The sequence below is a fragment of the Vanessa cardui genome, chromosome Z (assembly GCF_905220365.1).
Source record: "Vanessa cardui chromosome Z, ilVanCard2.1, whole genome shotgun sequence".
NCBI lineage: Eukaryota > Metazoa > Arthropoda > Insecta > Lepidoptera > Nymphalidae > Vanessa > Vanessa cardui.
This window is the reverse complement of record NC_061154.1, coordinates 16,763,011-16,776,390: the sequence shown is the minus strand read 5'-3', so window position 1 is coordinate 16,776,390 and position 13,380 is coordinate 16,763,011. Positions and strand designations below refer to the sequence as shown.

The 13,380-nt window shown below is 35.4% G+C and overlaps 1 protein-coding gene across 2 annotated transcripts in view; it reads left to right on the top strand.

Annotated features, from left to right (window-relative positions):
- Positions 1-13,380, top strand: part of LOC124542928 — a 43,612-nt gene that overhangs the window by 19,079 nt on the left and 11,153 nt on the right. The window contains exons 2-4 of one of the 2 annotated variants that reach the window (XM_047120873.1): positions 2,927-3,096; positions 4,570-4,701; positions 11,331-13,342. In XM_047120873.1, the coding sequence (XP_046976829.1) occupies positions 11,350-13,342 (1,993 nt within the window). In that variant the 5' untranslated portion in view covers positions 2,927-3,096; positions 4,570-4,701; positions 11,331-11,349. Of the gene's footprint in view, positions 1-2,926; positions 3,097-4,519; positions 4,702-11,330; positions 13,343-13,380 lie in introns of both variants that reach the window. The other variant, XM_047120872.1, reaches the window with a different exon arrangement.

Sequence of the window (13,380 nt, the reverse complement as noted above, 5' to 3'; positions counted from 1 at the left end):
TTGGCACGACAATCTTTTAACTTAAAAATGACGGATCTCAATACTAACCTACATACAAAATTTCAACTTTTATTTCAATCTTTAGGGGTAGAATATCCAAAAACGTTTAAATAAATATCTCATTTTTAAGCATCAACAACAGCAACTTGTAAATTTACTTACTGCTGAGCTAAGGCCTCCTTCCTTTGAGGAGAAGTTTTGGAACATATTCCAACACGCTGTTGAAATCCGGGTTGGTGGAATACACATATGGCAGAATTTTCTATGAAATTAGATACATGCAGGTTTTCTCAGGCTTTCACACAAACTTTCAACCCTTATTTTACCCTCCTAGGAGTAGAATGGCGAATTTCCATACCAATCAATATAAGCAATCACAGACCTAAAGGGTGAAATGGAGGTCTAGAATATCCGGATAGGCTTTATATATGTATTTACTTATTTTTAATCAGTACTCCAAAAATAACTATAAACCTTTCACACAAACTTTCAACCCTTTAGAGGTGTAATATCCAAAAACGCTGAGATAGGTTTCGATCTTTGTTTAATCAGTATCCCAAAAATAAAATTTCTTGTCTCAAACTTGAAAAAATTACGGACTACCGTACAAACTTTCAACCCTTATTTCACCCCTTTATGGATAGAATATTTAAAAACGCTGAAATAGGTATCGATTTATGTTAATCAGTATCCCAAAAATAAAATTTCATGTCACTAAATTAAAAAAATGACGGACTAGCATACAAACTTTCAACCCCTATTTCATCCCTTAAAAGGTAGAATTTCCAAAATTCCTTTCTTAGTTAGTGTCAACTCGATAAGTCAATCCTGCTTCTCCATTTTCAAGGCCCTCATTTTAGCAGTTTAAGCTCGGCGATGATGAGTCAGGTCTTGTTATTTTATATATGTAGATAATACTTAGTCAAATAAACTATGATACAAAATGTGGTTATATTATTGGTGACTAGTCAATTGTTATCCACTTTTGGTGTTCGATTAAAGATAATTTAAGATAGTATAGTTATTTTATCAATTGTTGACAATATTTCTAAAAAAAATAACATTAGTGAAAACAAGGGTTCAAAGTTGTATTCAAGTGAGATAGGAAATATTTCTGTATATTTTGTACTAAATTACGGTTCTGCTTGCCTTACTTTTGTGAAATACGTGAGAGAATCAGGTATGTTTCTTGTTGAAGTAATTTCAAAATAAAGTAACATTATCTTTTTTAAATTATTTTACATTATTGGTAGACGGACTGGCCAACAGGATACATCGCCAATGAGATGCCATGGCTTGTCATACCTATCTCCCTTGTGCCTGAAGTTACACTGGGCCAACCATCCTTCCAACCTCAAGACATCAATACCTACTATCATTGTTTGACGGCCTTTTGGCGACACACCTCTAAATCAAATATAATTCTTGAATTATATGATAACATAATAATTAGGACTTAGAACTGTTGAAGAAATAACAGGTTAAATACAGCTTGTGAAAACGGGTCCGAATTTGTAAAACATGTAATAGCGAAGTTTATTTTTAACCTCTTAGTTCTATAAGTTTAAGTTTTCAAATAAATTTAAGCTCTTGTATTCGTAAAGACGAAAAAGACTAGGAACCAGAAAATTTTCAGATTATAAGAGTTTTGAAGGTACTGCAATATGATGTCCATCAATACATTGAGTGTACTTATAGTAACTGTATCGAAATCGAAGTATAGATTTGCCCAAACGAGCAAGTCAACCGGGCAGGAATGTGGGCCCAATGCGCGGTAGCGTTAGCTTTGAGGAGGGTAATGCCGATTAAAAGATAATCGCAGTAGTATTTGACGTTTTATCTTTGTTTACAATGAACACTGGCGTGGCCACAAAACACACTCTAATATTCATTGCTCGACACATAAACTTCAAATCATACACGGCTGACATATAGCACATTTCTGAATTCATTTTGAAGTGAACTTGCTTTTCAATCGAATTATTTATTAAATTGCAAATAGGAAATATAATTAGAAAAAATAATCCCAAAGGGAAGCTCGACTCAGGTGAAGAAAATCTAGGAACACATATCCATGCGCAATGCAAGTAATCAATAACTTTTCGTTATTAAATTCGCTTTAATTAATCAACATGAAATAAAACGAACGTAATGAACGTTACAAAAGTATATCAAATTTCCGACGTACTAAAACAATGACACTTGTAACCTTTATTGTATAAAACTCGAACAGAGAGTCATCATCCGCGGCGGATTTGAGTCGTATGCACTTCTATTACGAATCGTATTTGTTTAGGACATCATAATGAAAATTATCACGGAACCTACGTAATTGCCAGCTCGCACCGGGAGTTTAAAAAAAAAGTAGTGTTCAGTTCGCTCGTGCGCTCTAGGGCTTTAGTTCTCGTTTCCCCGGACGCTAGCCGCCCAGCCCGGCCGCAGGCTCCGTCCTGTAGACGAGCCTCATCTGTCATATATCACGGAGCGCTGCTCGCAGACGGTCGCCTGTCGGCACTCGCCACACTACCGCGCGTCGTTGCTTGCTTTCGTGTATGTTGTTTATGCTTTTCGTATTTTCGGTTTGTTGAAAAATTAATTTAATTAATGACTAGCGATATTTTAAGTATACCAGTATATTAACTGCTTTATTAATATTTAAAAGTTTCTTTATAAATGCTGTCAATTTCTCAAGTATATGAAAACTTTTTTGTTTATTTATATACATTAAATAAAGTAAATCTTACTCGCGATATTGTGGTTTCATGACCAAACGAAGTAAAATCTGTGAATTTTGTATTTTTGCTGACTCTTTTTGATTCGTGCTACTCAATTAAGTTTCAAAGTAACAACATCGTTTAAAAGACCGAGTAAGTTTCACGGTAAAATGTTCAGTCGTGCGGGCTGCTGAAGGATTGTGGTGTTACAGGTGATATCCACTGATATCGGCCAGGAGCTGCAACAACCTGGCTGTTACGCGGTTCCGCTGTGAAATCGTTCGTAGCAGTTGTTTGCATAGCGGCCACCGCGGAGAAGAGCCACGTGTGGCCCTGCGTACAACCGGGGGCGGGCGCTTTGCGCCGCCCCGCATCTGCATCCGTGAGTACTATCATATTGTATCAATTTTAATTATTGAGTCAGATCTATACGAATGCTTTGCCCACTGCTGACCTAATGCAAACTTAGTCTCGTCGTCTTGTTGACTCTGTTGTAATTTGCGTTTTTGATTTATTCTTTTCTTTCATTCACACATCACTCTATCGAATTTATTTCATTGTAATTTTAAATCTGACTCTGAAAAACGGCAGTTATAATATATATAGCTATGTAAGCGTTCGAATCCCCGCAATCGCCGAATAAACAAGAGCACGTGGTGCGAAAGTGTTTGTACGTGTTGCGTGCCGGCGCCTGTGGCCGCCCGTAGCCGCCTGTAGCTCGCCGCTAACTCGCCGCTAGCGACGACTTATTTCACTCTTGTTTTTTCCTTTCGTATGTTTTCGATGCGACACTTTTTATTTATGACCTACATACTATGTACGCTTTGCGTTTAAATCTTTGTAAGTAATTAATGAATTAATTAATAAATATATTTGACCAAACTTAAAAACTAAGTGTCGGTCGAAGTTTGTATTGTAATCGGGCATAATCGCTCAATTAGGTAGAGATAATTTTTCAAAGCACCACGATTGGATTGTTTGTGCTGTTCGAGCGACTCGCTAATCGACTCGTAATATCGCTTGGATATTGTTAATACTATCGTATGTCACCGTCAAAATAAAAAAAAGTCGTATAAAATATATTCCCATATAATAAGAAAATTGACGGTCTCCTAATGACAGCAATAGTTTTTGCGAGGCGTTGCTTTGTGATATTCGTATGTGATTAAAGTGGGTCACTGATATGCTGAGTGTTGTAGGCTGGTCTTTGAATAATTACGGTGAAGACGATGACGCGCTGTTTTATATATTGCTTCTAATTTTACGTGATATTATAAGCCGCTACATTACGCCATCGCGAATGAATGATTTGTTTCAATTTTAGAAAAATTATTAAATTGCATACCATCATAGTTATTGATATTTATCAATTAAGGTTTAACATTAACAAGGGCTTAGTGTGCCTGTGTGATGCATTCGATGATAGGGAGTCGGGTTTCACGCTGTGGGCGGAGTGGGAGGCGGCAAGCGGCGCCCGGGGTGGGGGCACGTGGGCCGTAGCCCGGAGGGGGTGGTCGGTGGGCGAGCCGTTTCTGAACGCACCCAGTCCGTTTATTGCGTGTATTTTATAAAACATTTTAAATCCCGTTCACTTTATAATTTTTCATTCCTTCTATACCACTTAACTTACATTTGTATACATATTAGTGTTTTATATGAGAAACATTTTTGTTTAATCTTGTATCTTACGAGCAAAGCGAACTTTTAATTATGCGTTTTACTAATTTATTATTGTTTAATTTTAATTTGCGTTACATTTATCATTTGAACGATTTATTTATTTTTGTTTTTTCTTTTTTCTTTAGCTTTTTGACGAGGCTGTGCCTATACGTTAATAGGTGAACTTTTGGTCCAGATACCTGCCAGATGATTTATTGACGTTGGGCTGTAAGCATGATGTAGAGTCGAAAGACTTCGAGCCGCTGCCGTTCGCATCAGACGATTGTTTAGATGACTTTTCACCCGATCGCCTGTTCCTGTTGACCAAGTGAGTACGTGGTGCCGCCTGCCACTCTTACAGAACTGTATATCGGTATTGTCTGCATGATTGTATGGATATCTAGCTTTCACCCTCCACCAGTCGCCGTTTCACTAGATGTATGTGTCAATTACAACTCGTTCGTGTTTATTGGTAATCGACCACGCTAAATATGTGTATTGTTTGTTGCGTTTTGTGAAAATTTTCACAAAGAAAAGCGAAAAAGCTGTTTTGTATTTCAAACGCTTTGCGATCGCTGACGGGTTTGATAGACGTCAAAGAGTTGCTCGCTCTCACGTGGAGGTTCGCTCAAATCCAGGCGTTTAATATTGGGAATGTCGAACCGACATTGACTTGTGACAAGAACGGCCTATGTAAAAACTCAGGTGTGTTGTTTTATCAACATTGAAACCAAAAACTATAAGATGTCATCACGAGTCCGAGCATGTTATGGCTAAGTGAAAGCTTAGTCTCTTACCACTTACTAACGGCGAAATCGTTTCGTTCTACCGGTCACGCTTCTTACTAAAGGTGTAACCGTAGCTTTAGTAATTATTTTGCATTGCGGTAACATGTTTGCTTCGATGGAACGCACATTACTTATTGTCGATATAATCGATAATTACAGAACGTGTTAATTTATATCACAATTATAACAATAGTTCTATAAAAAAAAATTAAAGCTTCATTTCTCCAGGCTTTAAAAATATTACATAATAAATCGTTTTCATATTTATTAAACATTTTAGTAGTCAGTACCTAGCAATGCAAACAGTAATCATGACAAGTAAACATAGTAACATCAATAAGTAAAGTAACTAAACACAATGCATCTGCCACCTCGGCCCACCACAGTTGAAGAATATAACCAAACACTTCAAAACAAATTGTAATTTATTATGTCAGAACCTTACTGCTGCGATATACGGCTGCTCATAGAATTAGAAAAATCAATGAATTAAATTACTTAAGGAATAGAATAGAATAGGTCTACAAAATGAGAACAGCTTGTTGACCAAATGGAAGAAGACGTAAACTTTAAATTATACTCTCTATCTGGTGTGTATTAGGTAATTACGGTAGAAGCGTCGCAGTACTAAACATAAATAACAACAAAACAAACAAGCCTATTTGGTGACTTGATAGTCACAAGGATATGTGTACGCAAATCTAAGCAGCGAGCGAGTTGAGAAAATACGAATTATAAAACTCGACAAAAAATTTCTACCATAAATAACATGTATCAAAAATGAAATCGAAGATGGATATGGTGATCCTTGATGGTGAAGGGAAACCGAGATTGTCCTACAAACAGAAAATATTCCAATACATAGACGCGGACTTGGTAAACCACTCAGCTATACCATAACAGGCTGAAATAATCAGAACGAGAGTAGAAGACAAATTCAGACTTACACAAGAACGTCAGCTAAAGAGTGAAGAACAAATATAGAACTAGAATGACAACTTATCAGCAATGCTATTTGACCAATTTGTTTGCCAGGAAAACTCATCAATACAGACGTGTCCCGACAACATATCAAAACTTGATGTTTCAAGCTTTTGAAAGTAGCGTTTTTATCTTGATAAACCAAACACTGGTAGGTGAACGTGAACGACTTAAAAACTTATCGGTTTGTTCTCATTAACTTTATTAGGAATATGAGAAGAATAAAGAACAGAAAAACGGTATCTCTCGAAGTCACCGCATTGTATAAAGAAATAAAATCATAGTAAAAAAAACAAAATATGTACGAGATCTCATGAAAAGACTAGACGATTGTTGTTTTCGCCGGAAAAAACAATAAAGATCTTATACATCATTTAACTTGAATACTATGTTTAAAAAAAAATTCCATAGTCGAAAAGAAGCAATTAAATACACTACAGCTAACATTTTTTTTGAATCAGTAATTCGTGGAAAGCAAACAATCACTCCGTAGCACATAATAAAAGGCAAGAGGCAGGCAATAGAACTTTAAAACGATAGATCGAGGATAGTAAAGAGATATTGTAAAACATAATAGGAAGACACATCAAAGACATCTTAACACATGTAGGCAATATATGCATATATAGGCATATATTTCCTATAGAAAAGCTTGAAAGAACGAGGAATCAGCTCAGCTAATATGGAGGTCATCAGAAGCATATCTAATAAATATATAGATAAAATAAAATTAGGAGTTCAAGCTTTCCCAAGTACCTCTGTATGGTATAATACAACGTGTCTGGAAGCTATCATTTACGAACAAGACTGGTGCGAGAAGATAAACGTGTTGTTAAAGTTAAAACCTAGGACACTCCGTCCAGTCCACTGTTAGTATGACATTTACAATTATTTGTCAATGAACACAATGAGATAATGAAAGTAGTAGACTTCCTTTGATACATAGAAAATTATCCCTTTGAAAAAAAACCTGTAGTTTTGACAAAAGTATAAACAATAACGAACAATATGCTGAAGATTACCGAAACCATGGAACAAATACTGCAGTCTAAAAGATATATTCAAAAGTAACATAAATAAAGCCAATAAGTATGATTACTCTGGTTAAGGTCTTTATTCTCCTACCGAATTTAATATAGCGGCAGTGATAAAATGTCCAATCCTAAATACAAATCAACACCTGCGAGGCCCAGACGTAGCACGCCCAAGATAAAGAAGCTAGATCAAATGGGACTCTTTGAGAATACAAACAACAGCAGCTCATACCTTGAGTTACATTTGTTTATAAGTAACGTAGCGAGGCTGACATAATAGAGAAGCAACTCAAAAGTAACGCTTTGGAGATGTCCTAAGGAAGACGAATTAAAAGAATATTTGTAGCAAACTTGGACACAGCTTTGCAGAAGAAGGAGAAGATTACACATATTAATTACCTAACAATTATTTTAAGGTAATTAACTAATACAGTTAACAAATACTTTGTCAAATTATAAATGAATATTCAAATAACTGAATAACCTCAGAGCAAATGAACATCGCGTTCGTTGATTTCAAACTTTTACTCTCGACTTTAGTCAGTTTTATCAGCTTTTTATTCAAGAACATTGAGTATCATCAAACATGTAGGTCTTTTTTTTCTGTATCGTAATATTTCATGAACGCAGAACACATACACAAGAACTTTGTTCCATTAGAACGAGAATATTTGTAAACAAACCTGTTGCACGCGAGTTGCTGATGTTGTTTGCTAAATTATTAATGTAAACGACGCGATGACCAAAAGGGTGATCATACATAGCGATCACTTTAATTCCATGTTGACATTGTAAATTAATTTTATACATGTCTATCTTATACGTTCAAAAATATATAATAATCTGTAATGCTAAGTACAAAAATAATTCGATATTTATCGCGTTCGTCCAAATATTATTTTCTACATTAATAGAGACGAAATCTGTTGCTCTTTAGAAGTCGTACAGAAACGGGGAAAAAAGTTTATTTATAAAAATACTTTATATATATTTTTTAAACTTATTTGTCTTTCGACATAGATTTTCTTTATTTAATTATCTTTTGATTAAAAAAGGCAGTGAAACTTACTATTTTTTCTGTTCTTATAATATAGTTTTTTAAATAACATAATGATCTGTCTGTAGAGTTTGCAATCAATATGTTATATCCGTGTTAAAATAGAAGCATCGACATACATTGTTATTGAAATAACGTATAATTAACGAAAGAAAATTAATACTACTTTCGATATTTTTTCATTTTGATCGACTTTTACAAAAATCTTTATATTATGGTTCGATTTTTCCTTTGCATATATGGAAACCAAAACAAATTTTATTTCGAATCTTATAAAAAGTCGACCGATTTTTATCGATTAATTGCCAGTTATCAGGTTATATGTTAGGTTATTACTGGGTTAGGTCCGCTTTTAAATATATTAATAAACGTATTAAATATATACTCGAAATTTTTGAGAATAAGCTATCGTTTCTAAAACGAACGTAATCATTAACATCTTAGTTACGCTATGTTCGGCCAATGTCGCTATAGAGACTCGTACTCGAATAATCGTGAAATATGATGATAGTCCTCGTTTCGTTTTCTTAAAAAAAATATTTTTTTAAATTAATAATTATAATTTTTGGGTGACCATAGTTTGGGTTTGTTAAAGTTTATATCGATGTGTGAGTTTAATATAAACACGCACCGTCGGAACGTTAGGTTGATATTTGTAGTCCAGGAGACGACACAGATGAAAGTTTTTACTTTCAGTTGATATGTTTTATCAATTCAATAAATGCTCATAATATAGTGTTTTTTATTACACCCCATACATTTAGTTTGTACGAAGCAGGTAAGTCTAAAAATAAGTGAACGTTTAATATTGCTTTCGTTAACCTATGATCAGTAATAAAGGTTACGATTGTGATAATTGAAGTGTAATTTGAAAATAATTAAAGGATCATACATAGCGTAACTGCGTGACCGAGTAACGCGGCACCGACCGCTTACGGCCGTACCTTCAACAAAGACTAATAAGTTAATGAGTCTTGTGTCTGTGCGGGGTCCCACGGGCGTGTCAGATCCTTTAAAACGTCTAAGCTGCTCTTATTGATGAACATTTTTACTATATTTATTAAATTTGTAGACGGTCGATAACTTCTATTTGTTAGTTGCATGCACTGTATGTTTCGCATGTTATATCCAATGTTATTTTTTTTAAATATCGATATTGTGTTTATATATTGTTATATGTTTTAAATTTAATGTCTTTCTATGTGTCTTTAATTCAAACAAAAAAAAAATATATTTTTTACGGCGTGGTCTGAATATTTCGATTTCTTTTTATATTTATAAAATATATTTAAACCTGAGAGAAAGAGCCTTAGAGTCACTCTTGACGCACATGTGTTTTGAATTTATAAGCGACGATTGTTTGATAGCTGTCCAGAACACGAAAGGGAACATTAGCTACATCCCAACGCATTCGTTTTGGACTGCAAACGTATAAGAATAAGGCAGTGCATTCGAGAGATGTCGGATCTGATTCGAGCAACCCTACATTTCATTGAATACTAAATGAGTACTCATGGAGAATGTAGGTTAACACCGTTTGGAAGAATGCTCAAGACTATAGACAGGTCAAGCTCATGAAAGCGCGGTGCCTCCGCGTAACCATAGCAAGTTAATTAGTCCACGCTGTTGAACTCGGCAACCGGGACGGATGTAACTGACAATTGCTATTGGTGTTTTCGATCCGAGATGAGAAAATTCATTATAGTCCTCCAGGTTAAGGGGAATATGATTTGTTCGACCACAGACTAACAGACACATATATTTACATATTATTTTATCACTAGTATTTATGACAATAACAAAGCATAATATAAAAAAATCTTACTCCATAGTTAGCCTTGCAGTTTATAAGCGGTGGGTATTTCTTGTGCAATTGGAGTAACACTGAATTGTTAGCGTTTCGTGGGATCTTTCAAATATAATTAATTTAAAACAAAAGTAATTGTAGACCATGTGACCACTATGGTTGGCGAGTTGGTGAACACAATTTCTATATGATATGCTCATGTCGTTCATTCATCATTGATAATAGTAATCGTACCTTAAGAAACATAAATGACCACGCTTACTACCTTCAGAGCGTAGCATTGTCAATTGGTAGCGCTTTGGATTTATGAAAAAGTGACTCGCATAGGACTTACAGACCACATCTCCCCACGGGTTGGGACTTCATTGTTCGAATAATGATCGAGAAAGACCGCGGAAAAATACTTACTTAATACTGGTCGCTGGACTATATCTCATACTACTTGCTGCAAGCATTAAATATAAATACATCAACGGAAAATATTAATGTTAAATAAATAAATAAAGAGCTAATATGACCCAGTGATTAGAACGCGTGCATCTTAACCGATGATTTCGGATTTAAACCCAGGCAGGCATCCTTTGTTTCCCTATTAATTTAAGCAGTCTCGACCGCAGATGACCAAAGAATTGAAAATAGTATTTATGCAAGCGTTTTCACACAAAAACGCAGCGACACAGCACTTATTATTAACTTATCGACATAGGTCTGCACTACATTGATTCGTATTGATCTGAACTTTAACCGTCGTCGATATAAAATAAGAGCAATTCATATACCAACGTGTTCACCAGCCTCTTACAAACTATATGTCAGGATTACTTTCATTCGGTGTATCTCGAAGATTTAAATTAACGCTTTATAACCACAATAATTTAGACCTGCACATTCACGTCTTGTATTCAGTACTGTAAGTATTCAGTCGCGTTTTGGTCGTTATGCAAAGTGCCCAAATATTTTATTTTTTAATAAAGAGTTTTAATAAAACTAATTGGTCAAAGGTTATATAAACATTTATATTACCAGTGGACACGACGGTTACTTTATAGTTTGTTGTTTTTTTTTTATTAATTTTTTTTAATATTTTGTTGAAATCGTTGGGTAAGAAGAAGATGACAACAAAACATGTTTTAAATGAGATCAAATAATAAGCAAATAAATTAAACCAATAAAATAAAACAGAGTACATTTATGTATATCCATACAATATAGCAAACAATACCTCTACCGAGATCAATTCAATGCAGTATTTCTGGCATAAAAATAACTTACACTTGTTCCTATTTTTAGAATTCTGGAACTGACCACGATGAGTACGGGTGAAGATGAACCATCGTCTGGTTTAAATGGAAGGTTGAGACCGAGAAAATCTACCATCCCCAGTCCTCTAACAACTACAAATATACGCAAACTGGACTCCAAATCTGCTCAGGACAAACCTAAAAAATCTAGCACCCCGTCCAAAGTGTCTCCAAATAAACTTGATGATCTCACTGACAAGTCTGATTCACCTGCTCCGCAAATTCTTTGCACTTACTGCGATAAGTCTTTCTTTTCTAAGCAAGCTGTCTCTAAACATATTCGACGCATTCACATTTTGAGTTCAAAGCAAGATAACGTTATTAACTGCTTGTTTTGTAACCACACGGAAGCTGACAGTAACGATATTATTCGACACATGGTCGATAACCATCCAAATCAATATTTCGCTTGTTACGATTGTCACACAAGATTTCCTTCTACTACGGAACTAGCAGAGCATAAGCTTAATGTGTGTGAAAATCCTAAATTACCATACCGTAACAAGTTGCGCCAGAAAACGACTCCAAAAAAGAGCCAAAAGGCTAGGAGTATCAATGATAGAGAGTTTGAAAACGATGATAAAAATTATACCGGACATGCTTTTAACGGTATCGTTATATCATGTGAACTTAAGCCTTCGCATCCACACGATCCAATCGACATTGAAGATAACATAACGACTAATTTAATACTGCCGCCTGGAAAGAGCTTGGGCAGTGTAAATGTTATCGAAAAGAATGCAATCATTGTCCTAGACGATTTGCAGTGGAATAAGAGGATACCGCCCAATTTCTCTTTTCACAACACAGACGCTGATCAAATACTATCTAGACTGGGAGTAGTCCACAGATCGCCGAGGACAGGAGAAAACAATAGAAAGGATTGGTTAAAACATATCGACGATTCAAATCAAAAATTTGAAAAATGTTTTGATACAAGTTTCTACTCAAAAGTGGCTAGTAATGTTCAGGAGAATTTAGCTAAATTTCTCGATGGTTCTTTTAACTTTAATCCAGATCCGGAAAACACTATAAAAACAAGAAAAGCGAAAAATAGTGTTGCTATTAATACAGTAGAAGGATTTCCTATTCTGTTAGCATCTGATCAGTTCTCTAGGAACGTTTTTGATGGCTACATGCCACGAAGTATTGCGCCAAAGCATAAATGGAAATGGGACAATCTTGAAAGTGACAAAAACTTAATGAGCCCCGAACAAATAAAGCGTGACTCGCACACAAACAATTGCATTATTACACTGGTTTCCAGTTTAGACATATGGACTCAACTTTGCATGAGACGTAAATTTGAAGAAAAATTTACGACACCCCTAGAGAAAAGAATCGAAAAACAAAGCATTATTGGAAACGAATTGAAAGAAATATTAGAGAGCAGAGAACTTCCAACTTCGTCTTCTCAGGTAGTAAATTATACTGGCCCTACGTTGCAAACTAGTGATAGCTCCGACTTTCCTGCTTCGCTCGGCTTAGTACCAAATGCACCTAATTTTGACTTAAAGCCAGCGGTTCTAAGCGGTGAGTGGGTGAGGCCGCGGTGCTATGTTTGTTGTGCTTGTGGAGCGCAAACTCGTGACTCTAGAGCTCTCTCGTCTCACATTTCTACTCAACATCCTAATGCGCAAATACAACATTATGAAATAGTTGGCGAAGTTCTATTAAATTCGGATATTTTAAAGCATTTGTATGTGCCTCCAAGTCAGCTGAATAACAGAACTCGGCCTCTTCGAGGATTCAGAGAGTGTACAAAATGTAGAAAAGGAGTTTCCTTGGAAGATCTGCATCAGCATATGCTAGATTGTGCAGGTGACACACCAACTGTGCGAAGAAAATGTAGATATCGTCCATTTGGTGTTCGAAAGCGTCGTCCTCGTCTTCCAGATAATACTATACGGCAAGAAATGCGTAAAGATATTCGACATTCTAGGCATAATAGAAAAACGCATATGAGACCTAGACCAAAAATAAGAACAGAAGTTGGAGACGGTAAGTTTTGTTTGTCAAGTAATAGTAATATAAAATAA